Source organism: Coregonus clupeaformis, chromosome 25 (genome assembly GCF_020615455.1).
Source record: "Coregonus clupeaformis isolate EN_2021a chromosome 25, ASM2061545v1, whole genome shotgun sequence".
NCBI lineage: Eukaryota > Metazoa > Chordata > Actinopteri > Salmoniformes > Salmonidae > Coregonus > Coregonus clupeaformis.
The window spans coordinates 3,894,184-3,917,710 of record NC_059216.1 but is presented as its reverse complement, the minus strand read 5'-3'; the positions used below and the strand labels follow the sequence as shown (position 1 = coordinate 3,917,710).

Below are 23,527 nucleotides of genomic sequence, written 5' to 3'. Positions count from 1 at the left end.
CTGAGCAGGCTGGGTGTATTACCTGTTGGCAAGATGTCCTCCTCCTCTTGCCCTCTACCCCAGTCCTACTCGCCCATTTCTTTCCCCTCTCTCTCTCTTTATTTCTTCTCTCTCGCTTTTCTCTCTCTGCCTTTTGCTCTCTGTCCTCCACGCCCCTCTCTCCCTCCCCCCTCCCTTCTCTGGGAGTTATGTCTCCAACGTGGATTATTAGTGAGCAAGATCATGTCTGTTTCTCTTGGTTTAGTTTTTCTTTTACAGGGTAGATAGGTAAGGGGTAAAAAGAGAGCGGGAGGAACAGAGGGAGAGATGGTGAGAGGGAGGGAGGGAGAAAGAGGAAACGAGGGAGAGAGAGAGGAACAGAGGGAGAGAGAGGGAGAGAGAGGGGGGAGGAACAGAGGGAGAGAGAGAGAGAACAGAGAAACAGAGGGAGAGAGAGAGAGAGAGAGAGAACAGAGGAACAGAGAGGGAGGGAGAGAGAGAGAGAGCACAGAGGAACAGAGAGAGAGAGAGAGAGAGAGAGAGAGAGAGAGAGAGAGAGAGAGAGAGAGAGAGAGAGAGAGAGAGAGAGAGAGAGAGAGAGAGAGAGAGAGAGAGAGAGAGAGAGAGAGAGAGAGAGAGAGAGAGAGAGAGAGAGAGAGAGAGAGAGAGAGATTGATGGAAAGTGGGGTTGGGGGAAAAACATACGACATTATAAAATCCATGTACACAAACAACAAGTGTGCGGTTAAAATTGGCAAAAAACACACACATTTCTTTCCACAGGGCCGTGGGGTGAGACAGGGATGCAGTTTAAGCCCCACCCTCTTCAACATATATATCAACGAATTGGCGAGGGCACTAGAACAGTCTGCAGCACCCGGCCTCACCCTACTAGAATCTGAAGTCAAATGTCTTCTGTTTGCTGACGATCTGGTGCTTCTGTCACCAACCAAGGAGGGCCTACAGCAGCACCTAGATCTTCTGCACAGATTCTGTCAGACCTGGGCCCTGACAGTAAATCTCAGTAAGACAAAAATAATGGTGTTCCAAAAAAGGTCCAGTTGCCAGGACCACAAATACAAATTCCATCTAGACACCATTGCCCTAGAGCACACAAAAAACTATACATACCTCGGCCTAAACATCAGCGCCACAGGTAACTTCCACAAAGCTGTGAACGATCTGAGAGACAAGGCAAGAAGGGCCTTCTATGCCATCAAAAGGAACATAAAATTTGACATACCAATTAGGATCTGGCTAAAAATACTTGAATCAGTTATAGAACCCATTGCCCTTTATGGTTCTGAGGTCTGGGGTCCGCTCACCAACCAAGAATTCACAAAATGGGACAAACACCAAATTGAGACTCTGCATGCAGAATTCTGCAAAAACATCCTCCGTGTACAACGTAAAACACCAAATAATGCATGCAGAGCAGAATTAGGCCAATACCCGCTAATTATCAAAATCCAGAAAAGAGCCGTTAAATTCTATAACCACTTAAAAGGAAGCGATTCCCAATCCTTCCATAACAAAGCCATCACCTACAGAGAGATGAACTTGGAGAAGAGTCCCCTAAGTAAGCTTGTCCTGGGGCTCTGTTCACAAACACAAACAGACCCCACACAGCCCCAGGACAACAACAACAACAACACAACTAGACCCAACCAAATCATGAGAAAACAAAAAAGAGAATTACTTGACACATTGGAAAGAACAAACAAAAAAACAGAGCAAACTAGAATGCTATTTGGCCCTAAACAGAGAGTACACAGTGGCAGAATACTTGACCACTGTGACTGACCCAAACTTAAGGAAAGCTTTGACTATGTACAGACTCAGTGAGCATAGCCTTGCTATTGAGAAAGGCCGCCGTAGGCAGACCTGGCTCTCAAGAGAAGACAGGCTATGTGCACACTGCCCACAAAATGAGGTGGAAACTGAGCTGCACTTCCTAACCTCCTGCCAAATGTATGACCATATTAGAGACACATATTTCCCTCAGATTATAGCGATCCACAAAGAATTCGAAAACAAACCCAATTTTGATAAACTCCCTTATCTACTGGGTGAAAAACCACAGTGTGCCATCACAGCTGCAAGATTTGTGACCTGTTGCCACAAGAAAAGGGCAACCAGTGAAGAACAAACACCATTGTAAATACAACCCATATTTATGTTTATTTATTTTCCCATTTGTACTTTAACTATTTGCACATTGTTACAACACTGTATATATACATAATATGACATTTGAAATGTCTTTATTCTTTTGAAACTTCTGAGTGTAATGTTTACTGTTAATATTTATTGTTTATTTCACTTTTGTTTACTATCTACTTCACTTGCATTGGCAATGTTAACACACGTTTCCCATGCCAATAAAGCCCTTAAATTGAATTGAAATTGAATTGAATTGAGAGAAAAACAGAGAGGGAGGGAGAGAGAGAGGAAGGGAGAGACGGAGAGAGAGAGAGAGAGAGAGTGAGTTTTTATAAAACCTTTATTTTATACTCAAATATTAACACAAATAATTGCACACTGTGGCTTTTCAGAAATTTAAAACTACAAATGTGTCATTCCTAAATAAAAATGAAAACATACAAATAAATTAAATAAAAATCCTAAAAAGCATATACAGTGAGGGAAAAAAGTATTTGATCCCCTGCTGATTTTGTACGTTTGCCCACTGACAAAGACATGATCAGTCTATAATTTTAATGGTAGGTTTATTTGAACAGTGAGAGACAGAATAACAACAACAAAAATCCAGAAAATCGCATGTCAAAAATTTTATAAATTGATTTGCATTTTAATGAGGGAAAGAAGTATTTGACCCCTCTGCAAAACATGATTTAGTACTTGGTGGCAAAACCCTTGTTGGCAATCACAGAGGTCAGACATTTCTTGTAGTTGGCCACCAGGTTTGCACACATCTCAGGAGGGATTTTGTCCCACTCCTCTTTGCAGATCTTCTCCAAGTCATTAAGGTTTCGAGGCTGACGTTTGTCAACTCGAACCTTCAGCTCCCTCCACAGATTTTCTATGGGATTAAGGTCTGGAGACTGGCTAGGCCACTCCAGGACCTTAATGTGCTTCTTCTTGAGCCACTCCTTTGTTGCCTTGGCCGTGTGTTTTGGGTCATTGTCATGCTGGAATACCCATCCACGACCCATTTTCAATGCCCTGGCTGAGGGAAGGAGGTTCTCACCCAAGATTTGATGGTACATGGCCCCGTCCATCGTCCCTTTGATGCAGTGAAGTTGTCCTGTCCCTTTAGCAGAAAAACACCCCCAAAGCATAATGTTTCCACCTCCATGTTTGATGGTGGGGATGGTGTTCTTGGGGTCATAGGCAGCATTCCGAGTTGGAAACATGGCGAGTTGAGTTGATGCCAAAGAGCTCGATTTTGGTCTCATCTGACCACAACACTTGGCAACCTTCAGACGGGCCTGTATATGTGCTTTCTTGAGCAGGGGGGCCTTGCGGGCGCTGCAGGATTTCAGTCCTTCACGGCGTAGTGTGTTACCAATTGTTTTCTTGGTGACTATGGTCCCAGCTGGTCTTGTAGCCCATTCCAGCCTTGTGTAGGTCTACAATCTTGTCCCTGACATCCTTGGAGAGCTCTCTGGTCTTGGCCATGGTGGAGAGTTTGGAATCTGATTGATTGATTGCTTCTGTGGACAGGTGTCTTTTATACAGGTAACAAACTGAAATTAGGAGCACAGTCTTAAAGGGAGTGCTCCTAATTTCAGTTTCGAATAACAAGCACCTGTTTGAATAACAAGTTCAAACAGGTGCCATTAATACAGGTAACGAGTGGAGGACAGAGGAGCCTCTTAAAGAAGAAGTTACAGGTCTGTGAGAGCCAGAATTCTTGCTTGTTTGTAGGTGACCAAATACTTATTTTCCACCATAATTTGCAAATAAATTCATTAAAAATCCTACAATGTGATTTTCTGGATATTTCTTTCTCATTTTGTCTGTCATAGTTGACGTGTACCTATGATGAAAATTACAGGCCTCTCTCATCTTTTTAAGTGGGAGAACTTGCACAATTGGTGACTGACTAAATACTTTTTTCCCCCACTGTATATACATTCAACTCATTTCATCAACAAAAAATAGTTTCCCCTCCTCCACAAAACAAATCACTCCATCGTAAGCCCACTTCTCCTCAAACAATGGGAGCTCTTTTACAGCCGAGAAGAACTCAAAGTCCACTTTTATTCTCGCTTTGACTAATCCTTTAAAAACACATCTTACATCCTGCCCATATCCCATGTCTATCTTATGTTTCCTACTCAGAACAATTGACATCTTAGCTTGTCCCAAAATACAATGTAACAGTTTACATTTTCTTTTCTGATGCTTATTATATTGAAACCCCAAAATAAAAACAGTGTTATTGAAAATCTCCCCCACAGCTGTAAACAAAGAGAGGCTTTATCCTCTCACACTCCATAAAACTGTGAAAAATTGTTTCTCTTATATTACAAAAAGGACATCCATCTCCAACATCTGAGTTAATAACATTGACTGCAATGATGCCATGCAAAACCCTCCATAGCATATCACCAGTACCCTTTTGTAACGGTGGCTTGTACATTGCTCTCCATGCTGGCTTTACCTTGTCATCAATGTCCAATTTTTCCCTCCATGGAGTGTCTTTTCTATTTTTCAATGTATCTTTATTCAAAACCTTGACACACCCCCTACATAAGTCTTTCCCATTCACCTCATCCAAACCCACCTCTTCCAACCCTCTCAAATCCCGTAATAACACCTTTCTTTCTGACTCTGGGATATTGGGATATTGGAATCCCTAGTCTTGGAAATGGGACGTTTTCATCTTGTACCTTCTTCTTGTGACTATTAAGCATAACCCACTCTTCTGCTGACAGAGCCTTCCTGCAGCTTCCCAGCAGTTGTCCGACAATCCTTTCCGACCTCACCCCCAAATGTTCAGCCACCCGTCCTCCATCCATTAAGGTGGGCCCAGCCATGGCTATTAACTGTTTTAGGGTGATGATTTTGCCCTTCACCAGAATCTTGGAGAAATGTGGAACAGCTGCAGTTGTACAATCCAGTCTTGCCCCATACACCAGAGGTTCCTCCAGCATCCAATGCACTGACTCCGCTGAAGTGCGTCTGGACACCTTCATTATGCTCCAAACCCTAAGAAGGCCTCTGTAAAACGGAGGTACTCCCTCCCTAGAAATCTGGCTACTTTCAACCAAAAATAAAGCCTTCTTTAAATCTAATCCCCCAACCTGCTCTAATACAAGACCTGACACCCCTCTCCAAACCACATTTTCCGGTCCATAAAGCAACCTTTGAATAAACTGAAACCGGAAAGCAGCAGCCCTACTAGCAAGATGTACAAGACCTTGTCCCCCCTCCTCTTTTGACAAATACTAAACACTTTGTGAAGCCCAATGATATTTATCCTAAAATAATTCTACAATAATCACCTGTATTTTAGCCAGAAGGCCAATAAAAAAATTATAATATAAAAAAATAAGCCCAGATGGTGGCTCTAAAACAACCGATGCCACAGTGCAGAGGCAACCACATTGTTAACAATAATAGTGTGCCACCTATATGACATACGAGATAACAACCAACGCCATCTCCTCATCCTCCCTTCCACCATTTCAACCACCCCATTCCAATTTTTTCCATAGTCCCCTCATCTCCTAGGTACACTCCAAGATACTTAAAACCTCCCTTACACCATTCCAGCCCCCCTGGCAAGGCCATGATCCCTCCAGACCATTTTCCAATCTGTAAAGCAAAACACTTTTTTTCCCAATTTACCTTTGCAGAGGATATTCCCCTAAACCGATCAACCATGAGACTCAAACTAAACCAAAGAAACATTTGAGAGATTCCATGAAACGGACTTCTTGTAAGGGTTGGTGTGAGGTGTGACCCAGGTGCGGTGCAGGATAGTCAGTAGGCAGTAGGCAGAGATGGTGAAACAAGGATCTTTACTGGTGGTCCCAAAACCAGGATACAAAATAACGGACTTGTCACGAAAAAATAAAGGATAAGCAAATTGGTCTCCAAAAACAGCCTGACAGCAAACATATGAAATACACCTAGAGGATGACACCTAGTGGGTCGCTCCGGAACTGCGACCCCCTCCTATAACAGTGTCCCACCCCCCCCGGGCGAACGGCCCAGCCGTTCACCTCGGCGACGGAATGTTGTTATCAGCCCTGGGTCCAGAATGTCCCTCCTGGGCACCCAGGACCGCTCCTCCAGCCCATAACCCTCCCAGTCCACCAGAAATTGGAGACCCCTCTCCACCCACCGGCAGTCCAGGATCCGGGCCACAGTAAAAGCCGGCTGCCCTCCGACGAGGCGCAGCGGGGGAACAAGACGAGGAGGGGGAGCCAGGGGACAGGTGGCGACGGGCTTGAGGAGGGACACATGGAACGTGGGATGCACCCACATGGTGGGGGGAAGTTGCAGGCGGTAGGCCACTGGGTTGACTCGCCGGACCACTCCGAAAGGCCCGACGAACCGGGGAGACAGCTTCCTGGACTCCACGTGGAGGGGAAGATCCCGCGTGGAAAGCCACACCCTCTGTCCCGGGCGAAAAACCGGGGCCGGGCGACGCCTGCGGTTGGCCTGATGTTGAGACCTGACCGAGGCCCGCTTAAGCGCCGCCCATACCTGCCTCCAGGTGCGGCGAAAGCGATTGCTGTGGGCCTGGATCAACGGGAACGCCGCCGCCTCCTCTTGCTCGGGGGGGGTTGGTACCCGTATTGGCACTGGAAGGGGGACAGGCCGGTGGATGAGCAGAGAAGGGTGTTGTGGTGTACTCCACCCACGCCAGTTGCTGACTCCACGTAGCTGGGTTGCTGGAGGCGTAGCACCTCAGCACCCCCTCCAGATCCTGGTTGACACGCTCCCGTCTGCCTGTTCGACTGGGGATGGAAGCTGGAAGACAAGCTGACGGAGGCGCAGAGGCAGGTGGCGAATGCCTTCCAGAACCTGGAGGTGAACTGAGGACCCCAATCCGATACTACATTTTGGGGAAGGCCGTGGAACCGGAAAACGTGCTACACCACCAACTTAGCCATCTCCCGGGCCGATGGGAGTTTGAGAAGGGGAATGAAGTGGCCAGCCTTCGAAAACCAGTCCACAATGACCAGGATGACTGTGTATCCATCAGAGGGGGGTAGGGCGGAAATGAAATCCAGCGAGATGTGGGACCAGGGGCGCTTGGGGATAGGCAGGGGTCGGAGCAGCCCTGCCGTGGGCTGACGTGAGCTCTTCATGCGTGCGCACACCGGGCAAGCAGCCACGAAGGCGCGCGTATACCCCTCAGCTGATGGCCACCAGAACCTCCAATGCAGGAACTCCTAAATCGCCTATAACAATTAGCGAACCCTAAAAACCATTGTAGTTGCTTGAGCGATGAGGGCTGGGGCCAATCCAGTACCGTGCTGACCTTGGCTGGGTCCATCCGTAGGTCCCCCTGGGTGACGATGAACCCCAGGAAGGAGACTGTCTCTGTGTGGAACACGCACTTCTCCGGCTTGACTTAGAGCTGGTGACGGAGAAGGCGTTGGAGGACCTGCCGAACGTGCTGCTGGTGTTCACTCATGTCCTTTAAAAATATTAGGATGTCATCCAAATATACGAAGACGCTGTAGTCGAGGAGGTCCTGGAGCACATCATTGACCAACGCCTGGAACACCGCAGGCGCATTGGCTAGACCGAACGGCATGACTTGGGTGTGTTAAAAGCCGTCTTCCACTCGTCCCCCTCCCGAATCCTTACCAGTTTGTAGGCATTTCATAAATCCAGCTTGGTGAAGACCCGGGCACCCCGCAACGACTCGAATGCCGTCGTCATCAGGGGGAGTGGGTAGCGGTTCTTAACCGTGATGTCATTGAGCGCCCAGGAATCAATGCACGGCCGCTGCCCACCGATCTTTTTCCCCACGAAGAAGAAGCCCGCACCCGCTGGAGAGAGTGCCTCGTCGATATACTCCCTCATGGCCAGCGTCTCCGGCCGGGACAAGGAAAACAATCGCCCTCGCATGGCGCCCGGCAGGAGATCGATAACGCAGTCGTATGGCCTGTGAGGAGATAGACCCTTGGCACGCCTCTTACTAAACACCTCCACCAGATCCCAATAGTCCCGGGGAACGCCTGCTAGGTCTGGGCCGGTGACGGAGTCTGTAGCCGCCGTCCTCCCGGTGGCAACCGCCGCTAGGGCGGCAGGTGGTTCGGAGTGCGGGACCTGGGGAAGAAGTGAGGACTGGTAGGTGGTCTGGGACGGTGGTTTGGGCTGATGAGTGGTCGGTGGAGACCGGAACAGGACGTAGGCGGAGCCTCCCACCAGGATGATCTGCCCCGTGGACCATTCTATCCGGGGTTTGTGGGCGACCAGCCAGGGGTGCCCGAGGATGAGGGGACACTCTGGAAAGTCCAAAATGAAAAACTATATATCCTCCCATAGCCCCCCTGCCAGCCGGACACGCACGGGGACAGTGCGCCGGGTGATGAAGCCCGACCACAACGGCCGGCCGTCAAGGACCTTGACCGGAACCGTCTCGGAGAGGGAGAGTAATGGAACGCGCCACCCTTGGGCCAGCCCCGCGTCCATCAGTTTTCCCGCGGCCCCCAAAACCACCAGTGCATGCACCCGACGCGGAGCACGGGACCACTGAACCCTGACGGGGAGAAAAGTCTGGGAGTCTCTGGGGTTAGGGTTTCGGTTCCGGCTCGCTAGCACCCCTCCCGATATTAGCGAGCCCTCCCGTTTCCCGGCTTCTCCGGGCATGAGTCGCACAGGTAACCTGCCTGGCTGCTGTACAGGCAACATCCCTGGCACAGACGTCTCTGCTTCTCCATCCTGGACAAGCGTGCCTTGCGTCATCCCTCTCTCGTGCGCCCTCTCACGACGCCGATTGTCTACCCGCACGAGAGGTCGACGAGGCCGTCCAGTCGCTCAGGCAGCTCCCTGAAGGAGAGTTTGTCCTTCATCCCCTCCAATAGTCCCTGCGGGTACAGGACGATCAGGGCGGCCTCCTCCCATCCTGCCTCGCAAGCCCGGGTCCGGAAATCCACGGAGTAGTCCGCCACCGAACGGTCACCCTGCCGACAGGCCGTGAGCCACCTCCCAGCCTCGTGCCACGACACCACCCGAGAAGTGTGGAACACCTTGCGTAGCTCCTGGGTGAATTGGTAGGATTCGGGGCACGCCGGAGTTTGGCTCTCCCACTCCGCGGTAGCCCAGGAAAGGGCCCGACCCGTCAACAGAGTGATAATGTAGGCCACCCGGCCCTGCTCCGTCGGGAAGGAGGAGGGTTGTAGGGTGAATACCAGGGAACACTGGGTGAGGGATTCCCTGCAGCCCTCTGGACGTCCGTCGTACCTCTCTGGAGGTGGTAGGTGGGGTTCCCGCGATGTCGCAGGCTGCCGGGACTTGTCGGGTGTCCACCCGGCTCTGCACGGCAATCGTCAGCTGGCGGAGATTCTCAGTGATCTGCTGAAGGCTGCGGTAGTGCTGGGTCAGCATAGCTCCCTGCGTTGCCAATGCGCTGCGAAACTGTGCTGCCTCCGCTGGGTCTATAGGGTTGGTGTGAGGTGTGACCCAGGTGCGGTGCAGGATAGACAGTAGGCAGAGATGGTGAAACAACGATTTTACTGGTGGTCCCAAAACCAGGATACAAAATAACGGACTTGTCACGAAAAAATAAAGGAGGAGCAAATTGGTCTCCAAAAACAGGCTGACATCAGAAACTTTGCTGATTCAATAAACAATTCACTTTCAGGAAAAAAATCTGTTACGTTATAATCCTGCATATATTTCTTCCCTTTTGTCAAATTCATTTCTCTCGCTATTTTGTTGTGACGCGTCAGATGACTCACTCTCGCTATCCTCCCAAGAAGAAAACTCCACCATCTCTACAACCTGTTTATCCTCAACTGATTTATCAGTCTCTACCTTCCTATTAGAATTAGAACCTTCACCACCCCTTAAATTCTTCCTCTTACTCCTCGGTACTTTGAAAATAGCTGCTTCCTTTTACATTATTTAAATCTCCTCTTGACCTCCAATTTCATTTTCCAGCAAACACCTCAGCGACCCCAAAAGCAGTCTCACCGACTGTTTCCCCTCCCTCTTTGTTCTGATCTACGACAATTGCCCCTGTAGCCACACTGCTTTCCTTTCCTACTTTTCCAACCACATCTGCCCACTTTCTCCCTTCCCCTGCACCATTAGAATTTTCATCCCTTCGCGGTGGTGCATTAGCTGCACCAGCACTAGAGCTGCTACCGGGCTTTGCGTGCTCGTTCTTGGGACAATAACATACCAAATGCCCCTCTCTTCCACAGCCAAAGCATTTCATTGATTCAGTAGAAGCGTAGAAGACATAATCAAATCCATCAATCTTAAAACTGAACGCTAAATTCAGTTCGTCAGTGTCCTTCTTTAAAATCATATGCACTTGTCTCCTATGAGACACGATATGTTTCAGCAAAGGAGATTTGCATCCAAAAAGAACCTTCTTTATTGTTAGATACAAGTTGACCATGACAAGATAAATCTCGCTCCAACACTTAATCTCTAACAAATGGTGGCACGTTAGAAAGTATAACTTTCTTCGCCGGATTCATAAGAGGAAATACCGACATATTCACCTTTTCAATGGAAACTAAGAATATCACTACAGCGCTATTCATCCTTGAGGCTGATTTTATGCTATTGTCTTGCTAAGCTACATTCTTCCACTGAACACCCTGACGCAGCAGGTATCTTTACTCCATGCCGCCGACTAAGTTTTTCAAACTCCAAACCTCCGCGAGTGGCCATTACAACCAGCCCCACCCGGTGGTTGCGCCCTCGAGAAAAAAACCCTAAATGATCCCAACACCGCTATACGTGCTTAGTGATAATGAGACAAGATAATTTTAAAACAACTAAACCAATCAATATATACAGTGGGGAGAACAAGTATTTGATACACTGCCGATTTTGCAGGTTTTCCTACTTACAAAGCATGTAGAGGCCTGTAATTTTTATCATAGGTACACTTCAACTGTGAGAGACGGAATCTAAAACCAAATTCCAGAAAATCACATTTTTAAGTAATTAATTTGCATTTTATTGCATGACATAAGTATTTGATCACCTACCAACCAGTAAGAATTCCGTCTCTCACAGACCTGTTAGTTTTTCTTTAAGAAGCCCTCCTGTTCTCCACTCATTACCTGTATTAACTGCACCTGTTTGAACTTGTTACCTGTATAAAAGACACCTGTCCACACACTCAATCAAACAGATTCCAACCTCTCCACAATGGCCAAGACCAGAGAGCTGTGTAAGGACATCAGGGATAAAATTGTAGACCTGCACAAGGCTGGGATGGGCTACAGGACAATAGGCAAGCAGCTTGGTGTGAAGGCAACAACTGTTGGCGCAATTATTAGAAAATGGAAGAAGTTCAAGATGACGGTCAATCACCCTCGGTCTGGGGCTCCATGCAAGATCTCACCTCGTGGGGCATCAATGATCATGAGGAAGGTGATGGATCAGCCCAGAACTACACGGCAGAACCTGTTCAATGACCTGAAGAGAGCTGGGACCACAGTCTCAAAGAAAACCATTAGTAACACACTACGCCGTCATGGATTAAAATCCTTCAGCACACGCAAGGTCCCCCTGCTCAAGCCAGCGCATGTCCAGGCCCGTCTGAAGTTTGCTAATGACCATCTGGATGATCCAGAGGAGGAATGGGAGAAGGTCATGTGGTCTGATGAGACAAAAATAGAGATTCCATTCGCCGTGTTTGGAGGAAGAAGAAGGATGAGTACAACACCAAGAACACCATCCCAACCGTGAAGCATGGAGGTGGAAACATCATTCTTTGGGAATGCAAAGGGGACAGGACAACTGCACCGTATTGAGGGGAGGATGGATGGGGCCATGTATCGCGAGATCTTGGCCAACAACCTCCTTCCCTCAGTAAGAGCATTGAAGATGGGTCGTGGCTGGGTCTTCCAGCATGACAACGACCCGAAACACACAGCCAGGGCAACTAAGGAGTGGCTCCGTAAGAAGCATCTCAAGGTCCTGGAGTGGCCTAGCCAGTCTCCAGACCTGAACCCAATAGAACATCTTTGGAGGGAGCTGAAAGTCCGTATTGCCCAGCGACAGCCCCAAAACCTGAATCTGGAGAAGGTCTGTATGGAGGAGTGGGCCAAAATCCCTGCTGCAGTGTGTGCAAACCTGGTCAAGACCTACAGGAAACGTATGATCTCTGTAATTGCAAACAAAGGTTTCTGTACCAAATATTAAGTTCTGCTTTTCTGATGTATCAAATACTTATGTCATGCAATAAAATGCAAATTAATTACTTAAAAATCATACAATGTGATTTTCTGGATTTTTGTTTTAGATACCGTCTCTCACAGTTGAAGTGTACCTATGATAAAAATTACAGACCTGTACATGCTTTGTAAGTAGGAAAACCTGCAAAATCGGCAGTGTATCAAATACTTGTTCTCCCCACTGTATATACAGTTGAAGTCGGAAGTTTACATACACCTTAGCCAAATGCATTTAAACTCAGTTTTTCACAATTCCTGACATTTAATCCTAGTAAAAATTCCATGTCTTAGGTCAGTTAGGATCACCACTTTATTTTAAGAATGTGAAATGTCAGAATAATTGTAGAGAGAATTATTTATTTCAGCTTTTATTTCTTTCATCACATTCCCAGTGGGTCAGAAGTTTACATACACTCAATTAGTATTTGGTAGCATTGCCTTTAAATTATTTAACTTGGGTCAAACGTTTCGGGTAGCCTTCCACAAGCTTCCCACAATAAGTTGGGTGAATTTTGGCCCATTCCTCCTGACAGAGCTGGTGTAACTGAGTCAGGTTTGTAGGCCTCCTTGCTCGCACACGCTTTTTTAGTTCTGCCCACACATTTTCTATAGGATTGAGGTCAGGGCTTTGTGATGGCCACTCCAATATCTTGACTTTGTTGTCCTTAAGCCATTTTGCCACAACTTTGGAAGTATGCTTGGGGTCATTGTCCATTTGGAAGACCCATTAGCGACCAAGCTTTAACTTCCTGACTGATGTCTTGAGACGTTGCTTCAATGTATCCACATAATTTTCCTTCCTCATGATGCCATCTATTTTGTGAAGTGCCCCAGTCCCTCCTGCCCCACAGCATGATACTGCCACCCCCGTGCTTCACGGTTGGGATGGTGTTCTTCGGCTTGCAAGTCCCCCCATTTTCCTCCAAACTTAACGATGGTCATTATGGCCAAACAGTTCTATTTTTGTTTCATCAGACCAGAGGACATTTCTCCAAAAAGTAAGATCTTTGTCCCCATGTGCAGTTGCAAACCGTAGTCTGTCTTTTTTATGGCGGTTTTTGGAGCAGTGGCTTCTTCCTTGCTGAGTGGCCTTTTATGTTATGTTTATATAGGACTTGTTTTACTGTGGATATAGATACTTTTGTACCTGTTTCCTCCAGCATCTTCACAAGGTCCTTTGCTGTTATTCTGGGATTGATTTGCACTTTTCGCACCAAAGTACGTTCATCTCTAGGAGACAGAACGTGTCTCCTTCCTGAGCGGTATGATGGCTGCGTGGTCCCATGTTGTTAATACTTGCGTACTATTGTTTGTACAGATGAACGTGGTACCTTCAGGCGTTTGGAAATTGCTCCCAAGGATGAACCAGACTTGTGGAGGTCTACAATTGTTTTTCTGAGGTCTTGGCTGATTTCTTTTGATTGTCCCATGATGTCAAGCAAAGAGGCACTGCGTTTGAAGGAAGGTAGGCCTTGAAATACATCCACAAGTACACCTCCAATTGACTCAAATGATGTCAATTAGCCTATTAGAAGCTTCTAAAGCCATGACATCATTTTCTGGAATTTTCCAAGCTGTTTAAAGGCACAGTCAATTTAGTGTATGTAAACTTCTGACCCACTGGAATTGTGATACAGTGAATTAAATGTGAAATAATCTGTCTGTAAACAATTTTTGGAAAAATTAATTGTGTCATGCACAAAGTAGATGTCCTAACTGACTTGCCAAAACTATAGTTTGTTAACAAGAAATGTATGGAGTGGTTGAAAAACTAGTTTTAATGACTCCAACCTAAGTGTATGTAAACTTCCAACTTCAACTGTGCGTACACACCGAAACCCAATAGAGTGAAAATAATTCCAGTCGCTCTCACAATTGCTCCTGCTTCCCGACTCACTCCCAGCATGCACTCCGACGAGAGAGAGAGAGAGAGAGAGAGAGAGAGAGAGAGAGGGAGAGGAACAGGCTAAGGGATATGGACAGGATAAGAGACAGGGACAGGGTAATTAATGTAACTTGGAGGGGGTTAGGGTTAGTGTGTTTGTGTAACGGGTCATGTCAGTCACAACTGAACGTCGTTTGAATGTCTGTCTGTCTATGTGGCAAGTCAGTGTTCATTTTACTCTGCAATACAATTGTCACCTAAACCCCCTTCCTTCCCTCACACACACACACAGTCCCTCAACCTATGCAGGTGGACGTTTATGAGTCTTGTACTGGAGGCAGAACTGAGCGATTTCACCGTAGATAGGTAAAATTGGCTATATTGTAACAATTTATGAAAACAGATATTTGCTTTTTGGTCTTAATTTAAGGTTAGGGTTAGACATTAGGGTTAGAAGTGTGGTGAAGGTTAGGGTTAAGGTTAGGGTTAGGTTTAGGTTGGCAAGACGGAGCTGCTCTTCCTCCCGGGGAAGGACTGCCCGTTCCATGATCTCGCCATCACGGTTGACAACTCCGTTGTGTCCTCCTCCCAGAGTGCGAAGAGCCTTGGCGTGACCCTGGACAACACCCTGTCGTTCTCCGCTAACATCAAGGCGGTGACCCGATCCTGCAGGTTCATGCTCTACAACATTCGGAGAGTACGACCCTGCCTTACACAGGAAGCGGCACAGGTCCTAATCCAGGCACTTGTCATCTCCCGTCTGGATTACTGCAACTCGCTGTTGGCTGGGCTCCCTGCCTGTGCCATTAAACCCCTACAACTCATCCAGAATGCCGCAGCCCGTCTGGTGTTCAACCTTCCCAAGTTCTCTCACGTCACCCCGCTCCTCCGCACACTCCACTGGCTTCCAGTTGAAGCTCGCATCTGTTACAAGACCATGGTGCTTGCCTATGGAGCTGTGAGGGGAACGGCACCTCCGTACCTTCAGGCTCTGATCAGTCCCTACACCCAAACGAGGGCATTGCGTTCATCCACCTCTGGCCTGCTGGCTCCCCTTCCTCTGCGGAAGCATAGTTCCCGCTCAGCCCAGTCAAAACTGTTCGCTGCTCTGGAACCCCAATGGTGGAACAAGCTCCCTCACGATGCCAGGACAGCGGAGTCAATCACCACCTTCCGGAGACATTTGAAACCCCACCTCTTTAAGGAATACCTGGGATAGGATAAAGTAATCCTTCTACCCCCAAAAAAAAAAAAAAAAAAAAAAAACATTGTAAAGTGGTTATCCCACTGGCAATAGGGTGAATGCACCAATTTGTAAGTCGCTCTGGATAAGAGCGTCTGCTAAATGACGTAAATGTTTAAAATCAGATTGTATGACCTTGTGGCTGTGCCAGCTAGTGACCTCTAAGCAGAGCTGCCTCGAGAACAAGATTCATGACGAAAAACGCTGACCTGCTCAACCGATAGTTTGTTTGTGTGTCCTATCGCCGTTGTGGTCCTGATTTATAGATGTAGGCTAATAGTCGGGTTCAGGATCTTGAGGTGGTCTTTCAGAATATGAAGAGGTGTGTGTGTGTGTGGTAGCATGACGGGTTGCTTTGTGGGCCTGTGGTCTGTGTGTGCGCCATATGCCAAATTCCTGCAAGCCACACACACACACACACACACACACACACACACACGCACACGTCCCATTGAGATCATACAGTATGAAACCCTCTATACACTGCTTGGTAAACTTAATGTCTGGACATGCTTCATACTATACGCAGAATAAGGTATAGTTTAGCCACAGCCTCAGCCTGGAATATACTCACACAAATAAGTCTAGTGACATTTTAAATAACAGACAGTACGTAAACATTAAGAAACGCCACCAAGCAGTGTGCCTACAGAAATGTGTAATGTAAAGCGAGCTAATGTTGTAATACCTCACATTCCAGTTGGTGGTCCATTTTGCTGCCAACATGCTTCTGGGGTCTCCGTTCACTTTTTTATGTCTGCATTTCATAATGTCATTAGACTTATTTGCGTTGGGCTTAATAAGACATTGGTATGTAGTCAGTATGCAGAAACAGAAGATAACATTTTCAAATGTACACGTTTCTGTATTATACATTTGAGTTCCACAACTGGACAGTATGCATTATGGAAGGTTCTAGAGACTTCTCAGTAGTTTCTCTGTAATTACATACCCTTTAACCCTAGCTCCAGGGTTTGGTGTAATGGGACATGTGTGTGTGTGTTGCGTATGTGTGTGTGTACACATTTTACTATACTTGTAAGTATCAGAAGTCCTCATAAGAATCGTAAACCAACTACAATTCAGAGAAGTGAGGACATTTTGCTATTTTAGGCTTAGTGGTTAGGATTAGGGTTAGAATTAGGGTTAGAATTAGGCATTAGGGTTAAGGTTAGGTTTATGGTTAAGGGTTATGTTTAGGTTTAGGGTTATGATTCGGGTTAGGGTTAGGTTTAGGGAAAGTAGGATTTTGAATGGGAATCAATTGTTGGTCCCCAAAAAGTCCTCACAAGTATAGTGATACATAGCTGTGTGTGTGTTTGGTGATCTGGGACATCCTCTGTAAGGGCATGGTATTTGACTAAGCCACGCTTCTGTGAGAGGGTTTTAATAAGTTAAGTGTTTTCATTACCAACTCGATAATAGCTTAGAAAAGGGATTGAAAGACGGGAGGGTCCAGGGGGGACTTAATGTTTATTTACTTGATATTGTGAGCGGTGAACAGTGTGTGTGTGTGTGTGTGTGTGTGTGTGTGTGTGTGTGTGTGTGTGTGTGTGTGTGTGTGTGTGTGTGTGTGTGTGTGTGTGTGTGTGTATTTGTTTGTTTGCGATTGGAGCTGGGGAGGTAGGCATCTGAATGCTTCCAATTAAAGGATGAAAACCCAACTGAACTACAGCTCATTATACTGGGGAGGGAGGGAGGGAGGCAGGGAGATAGGGGGAGGAGCGAGGGAATGGAGGGAGGAAGGGGATAGAGGGAGGAGGGGAGAGGTTTTGGGAAAGGGAAGGATCCATATCTGTCTGCTGAATGTTATGGCTAACATCAAATCACATTAAACTTTATTGAGACCGCATTTAATAAACAGTGCCTGTTGATTCAATAGCTGTCCAGTTAAGTATATGTATGGTCCATAAGCGCTATAAAGCTATGTTGGTATGAATCAGATGTATGTTTATAATGTCAGAGGGTAGTCCCTGTGGCTGAGACGTGTCTGTCTTTATTGGGTTATTTAATGAGGAACACACTACAGCTGCCATACATCCTGCAGGGGGTCTGAGAGGTTTCAGACCATTACAGCAGTGTAGTACTATAGTGGTAGTAGTAGGAGTAATTACTACTTGCAGTACACTCTTTGAAAAAAAGGGTTCCAAAAGGGTTCTTCAGCTGTCCCCATAACAGAACCCTTTTTTGGTTCCAGAGCCCTGTGTACGGTGTGTGTATGTGTGTGTGTGTATGTGTGCGTGTGTATGTGTGCTTGCTCAGAAGCACCCAAACAAAATACATGTGAATTAGCGTCAGAGAGAAGAGGTCCAGCTCGCAGCACCACACTGTCTCCTAGCATCACTCTGTGTGTGTGAGCACATAGCCAGGTCAGTAGACATTCACATGGGCATGGTTAGACCATTACCTGTAACACCATTAGATCCTCATCTTTTATATGGGAGAGATGATAACACAGCAACCACATAACAAGGACGGGAAGTGTAGAAATAGCGCCCATAGAACGGCTCTACCACTTATCAAACTTACATTCAATAAAAATGACAGATCTATGACTCACATTTCTATGTGAATTTAGTCAGGTCACCCACAAAGCTACATATTGCACCTTTAAGTAACTTATGTTTACTTGTGGACTAAAACCCCTGTACCTGATATAATATATGCCATTTAGCAAACAGTTTTATCCAAAGCGATTTACAGTCATGCTTGCATACATTTTCGTATGGGTGGCCCCAACGGGAATCAAACCCACAAATTCTGCCAATGTAAGACTATCACAAATATGTAATGTGTGTGTGTGTGTGTGTGCATGTGTGTGTGTGTGAGAGTGTCAGTCTCCTACCCTGGTGATAGGCATATAGGAGCTCTATGCCTATTGCGTCATGGTGGGAGGTTTGCTAGAGAATAATGCTGCCTTCAGGCTTTAGCCTTTATGTAGCTATAGCAGAGTGGAGAATAATGCTGCCTTCAGACTCCAGGCTTTATACAGGTATAGCAGAGTGGAGAATAATGCTGCCTTCAGACTCCAGGCTTTATACAGGTATAGCAGAGTGGAGAATAATGCTGCCTTCAGACTCCAGGCTTTATACAGGTATAGCAGAGTGGAGAATAATGCTGCCTTCAGACTCCAGGCTTTATACAGGTATAGCAGAGTGGAGAATAATGCTGCCTTCAGACTCCAGGCTTTATACAGGTATAGCAGAGTGGAGAATAATGCTGCCTTCAGACTCCAGGCTTTATACAGGTATAGCAGAGTGGAGAATAATGCTGCCTTCAGACTCCAGGCTTTATACAGGTATAGCAGAGTGGAGAATAAGGCTGCCTTCAGACTCCAGGCTTTATGTAGGTATAGCAGAGTGGAGAATAATGCTGCCTTCAGACTCCAGGCTTTATACAGGTATAGCAGAGTGGAGAATAATGCTGCCTTCAGACTCCAGGCTTTATACAGGTATAGCAGAGTGGAGAATAATGCTGCCTTCAGACTCCAGGCTTTATACAGGTATAGCAGAGTGGAGAATAATGCTGCCTTCAGACTCCAGGCTTTATACAGGTATAGCAGAGTGGAGAATAATGCTGCCTTCAGACTCCAGGCTTTATACAGGTATAGCAGAGTGGAGAATAAGGCTGCCTTCAGACTCCAGGCTTTATACAGGTATAGCAGAGTGGAGAATAAGGCTGCCTTCAGACTCCAGGCTTTATGTAGGTATAGCAGAGTGGAGAATAATGCTGCCTTCAGACTCCAGGCTTTATACAGGTATAGTAGAGTGGAGAATAATGCTGCCTTCAGACTCCAGGCTTTATACAGGTATAGCAGAGTGGAGAATAATGCTGCCTTCAGACTCCAGGCTTTATACAGGTATAGCAGAGTGGAGAATAATGCTGCCTTCAGACTCCAGGCTTTATACAGGTATAGCAGAGTGGAGAATAATGCTGCCTTCAGACTCCAGGCTTTATACAGGTATAGCAGAGTGGAGAATAATGCTGCCTTCAGACTCCAGGCTTTATACAGGTATAGCAGAGTGGAGAATAATGCTGCCTTCAGACTCCAGGCTTTATACAGGTATAGCAGAGTGGAGAATAAGGCTGCCTTCAGACTCCAGGCTTTATACAGGTATAGCAGAGTGGAGAATAATGCTGCCTTCAGACTCCAGGCTTTATGTAGGTATAGCAGAGTGGAGAATAATGCTGCCTTCAGACTCCAGGCTTTATACAGGTATAGCAGAGTGGAGAATAATGCTGCCTTCAGACTCCAGGCTTTATACAGGTATAGCAGAGTGGAGAATAATGCTGCCTTCAGACTCCAGGCTTTATACAGGTATAGCAGTGTCAGGAAGAGTGAAGGTGAATGGCTTTTACCTTCAGTCATCATTCTTTTTGATGTCATGAATATGGAGAGAGAGGGGGAGTGAGAACAGAAAGGGTTGTGTCCTGTCCTTGTGCGTGTGTGTGTGTGTGTGTCCAGTATCTACATGTTTGTTTGTGCAGATGAACATAATGTATGTTTGTGTGTGTATTTGTGTGTGTGTGTGTTTCTTCATTTATTGCTGTGTGTGTCTGCAGGCTGTAGGTTTGGTTTCTTTCTTTTTCTCACTCCTCTCTCTCTCTCTCTCTCTCTCTCTCTCTCTCTCTCTCTCTCTCTCTCTCTCTCTCTCTCTCCTCGCTCTCTGTCTCTCAGTTTCTCTCTCTCTCTCTCTCTCTCTCTCTCTCTCTCTCTCTCTCTCTCTCCCTCTCCCTGTCTCTCAGTTTCTCTCTCTCTCTCTCTCTCTCTCTCTCTCTCTCTCTCTCTCTGTCTCTCAGTTTCTCTCTCTCTCTCTCTCTCTCTCTCTCTCCCTCTTTCTCTCTCTCTCTCTGTCTCTCTCTCTCTCTATCTCTCGCTGTCTCTCTCTCTATATATATATATCTCTCTCTGATCAACTTGGTTAATGAGTTCTGCGTTTGTCTTTCTTCTTCTGCTAAACCAAACAAGCAAACAAAGTCAGGCAGGAGAAAGACCTTTTTGTTTGTTCAGTCGACTCTTAGAAGCTTTATCGCTCTGAACAGAGAGCTTCAGAGTGCTCAAATAGACACAAAACCAGTGTGTGTGTTCAGTGTGTGTGTGTTCAGTGTGTGTGTATATATATTAGCTTCTCCATTGTTTGTTTTACGTACGCTACCATCGGAATCAACCACAGCCTATTTCAGGTCCACAGTCCTGTGCATTGTGTAGATGTAGTAATGTCAACCAATATAAATGACTTAACTGAAATAACTTAACCACCTTTCTCCTTCTCTTTTTCTCTCTTTCTCTCTTTTTCGTAGGATCCCTCCTTCTCACTCCTGCTCCATGACAAGCTCCAGGTGCCCAACAGCTCACGGCGGGCGTGGAACGAGCGTGACAGTCGCTGTGACGTGTGTTCCACTCATCTTACCCAGCTGAAACAGGAGGCAGTCCACATGGTGCTGACCATGGACCAGTGGGACCTGTCCCCCAGCTCGCCCCCCATCATGCCCAGCGGCAGTGGCCTTCCACAGGGCCCCACAGCCCCACGGGACTGGGCCTACCTCCTTTCAGCCTCAGCAGCCTACCCCCATCCACACCCACACCACCCTACCATGCCTCCAACCTCCTCTAGTGCATCATCCTCAAACCCCAGCCACACAGCCTCCAACCCCTGCCAAGGTGCAGAATCTGTGGGGCAAACATCCGCCCAGGCAGCCTCTTCAGCTCTAGCCCCGGCCTCCTCATCACCAGCTCCATCCTCTGTGCACCAGGGAGGATACCCCCGCCATGGGTCCAAGCCCAGCTCCCTAGGGGTCGGCCTGGGGATTGAGAGGAGAAACGGCTCCCCGGCACACAGCAGTAAAGCCACCGGTGTTCAGCCGGCTCAGCCGCCCCACAGCCCCGGTAATAACGGGAACGGTTCTGGTAGCGGAGCGTTACTGAGCACGGCAGCCCTGCAGGCTCACCAGTACATGTCCCGCACCAATGGAGGAGGAGTCACACTCTACCCCTACCAGGTATGCTGTGTGTGTGTGTGTGTGTTGTGTGTGTGATAGACATTTTGAAATGCCAGTAGATAGAACTGGGGGGGGATACAAAGAAAATGAAATGGTTCTGTTTTCAAAAAGTATGTAACTGGAAAGAGGGTTGGCACAAAACAACATGTGGAATTGTTATGTTCCGTGTCTGACTTTAGGGCCCATTTTGACAGGGATTGACCTTATTTTTCAAAATGTCTCCCCCAATTTGTTGACAAAAGGGATGTCTCCCTACCACCCTTTGTCCCTCACCTCTCAACTCCCTCTCACCCCCTGTCCCTCACCTTTCATCTCTCTCCCACCCCCTGTCCCTCACCACTCATCTCCCTACCACCCTTGTCCCTCATCTCCCACCCCCACCCCCCACCCCCTGTCCCTCACTTCTCATCTCCCTCCCACCCTGTCCCTCACCTCTCATCTCCCTTCCACCCCTGTCCCTCACCTCTCATCTCCCACCCCCACCCCCTGTCCCTCACCTCTCATCTCCCTTCCACCCCCTGTCCCTCACCTCTCATCTCCCACCCCCACCCCCTGTCCCTCACTTCTCATCTCCCTCCCACCCCTGTCCCTCACCTCTCATCTCCCTCCCACCCCCCTGTCCCTCACCTCTCTCATCTCCCACGTCCACCCCCTGTCCCTCACCTCTCATCTCCCTCCCACCCCCTGTCCCTCACCTCTCATCTCCCACCCCCACCCCCTGTCCCTCACCTCTCATCTCCCTCCCACCCTTGTCCCTCACCTCTCATCTCCCACCCCCACCCCCTGTCCCTGTCCCTCACCTCTCATCTCCCTCCCACCCCCTGTCCCTCACCTCTCATCTCCCACCTCCACCCCCTGTCCCTCACCTCTCATCTCCCTCCCACCCCTGTCCCTCACCTCTCATCTCCCTTCCACCCCCTGTCCCTCACCTCTCATCTCCCACCCCCACCCCCTGTCCCTCACCTCTCATCTCCCTCCCACCCCCTGTCCCTCACCTCTCATCTCCCTACCCCCTCATCTCCCTACCCCCTCTTCTCCCCTGTTCCCCTCATCTCCCTACCCCCTCATCTCCCTACCCCCTCATCTCCCCTGTTCCCCTCATCTCCCCTGTTCCCCTCATCTTCCCACCCCCCACCCCCTGTCCCTCACTTCTCATCTCCCTCCCACCCCTGTCCCTCACCTCTCATCTCCCTCCCACCCCCTGTCCCTCACCTCTCATCTCCCACCCCCACCCCCTGTCCCTCACCTCTCATCTCCCTCCCACCCCCTGTCCCTCACCTCTCATCTCCCACCCCCACCCCCTGTCCCTCACCTCTCATCTCCCTCCCACCCTTGTCCCTCACCTCTCATCTCCCACCCCCACCCCCTGTCCCTCACCTCTCATCTCCCTCCCACCCCTGTCCCTCACCTCTCATCTCCCTCCCACCCCCTGTCCCTCACCTCTCATCTCCCTCCCACCCCTGTCCCTCATCTCTCATCTCCCTACCCCTCATCTCCCTACCCCCTCTTCTCCCCTGTTCCCATCATCTCCCTACCCCCTCATCTCCCTACCCCCTCATCTCCCCTGTTCCCCTCATCTCCCCTGTTCCCCTCATCTCCCTACCCCCTCATCTCCCCTGTTCCCCTCATCTCCCTACCCCCTCATCTCCCCTGTTCCCCTCATCTCACCTGTTCCCCTCATCTCCCCTGTTCCCCTCATCTCCCCTGTTCCCCTCATCTTCCTACCCCCTCATCTCCCCTGTTCCCCTCATCTTCCTACCCCCTCATCTCCCCTGTTCCTCTCATCTTCCTACCACCTCATCTTCCTACCCCCTCATCTCCCCTGTTCCTCTCATCTCCCCTGTTCCTCTCATCTCCCTACTGCCTCATCGACCTCCCCCCTGTTCCCCTCTCCCTCCCTCACCCCCCCATCCTCTTGTCTCTCACTCTCACTCCCCTGTCCCCGACACTCCTAACCCTTCTTCACCTCCCCTGTCCCCTACACTCCTAACCCTTCTTCACCTCCCCTGTCCCCTACACTCCTAACCCTTCTTCACCTCCCCTGTCCCCTACACTCCTAAC

At 48.2% G+C, this 23,527-nt stretch overlaps 1 protein-coding gene across 1 annotated transcript in view; it reads left to right on the top strand.

The window, feature by feature from the left end:
* Window positions 1–23,527, top strand: part of kif26ba (kinesin family member 26Ba) — a 183,242-nt gene that overhangs the window by 50,358 nt on the left and 109,357 nt on the right. Inside the window, exon 3 of the mRNA XM_041847853.2 lies at window positions 20,768–21,466. Within this exon, the coding sequence (XP_041703787.2) occupies window positions 20,768–21,466 (699 nt within the window). The remainder of the gene's footprint in view (window positions 1–20,767; window positions 21,467–23,527) is intronic.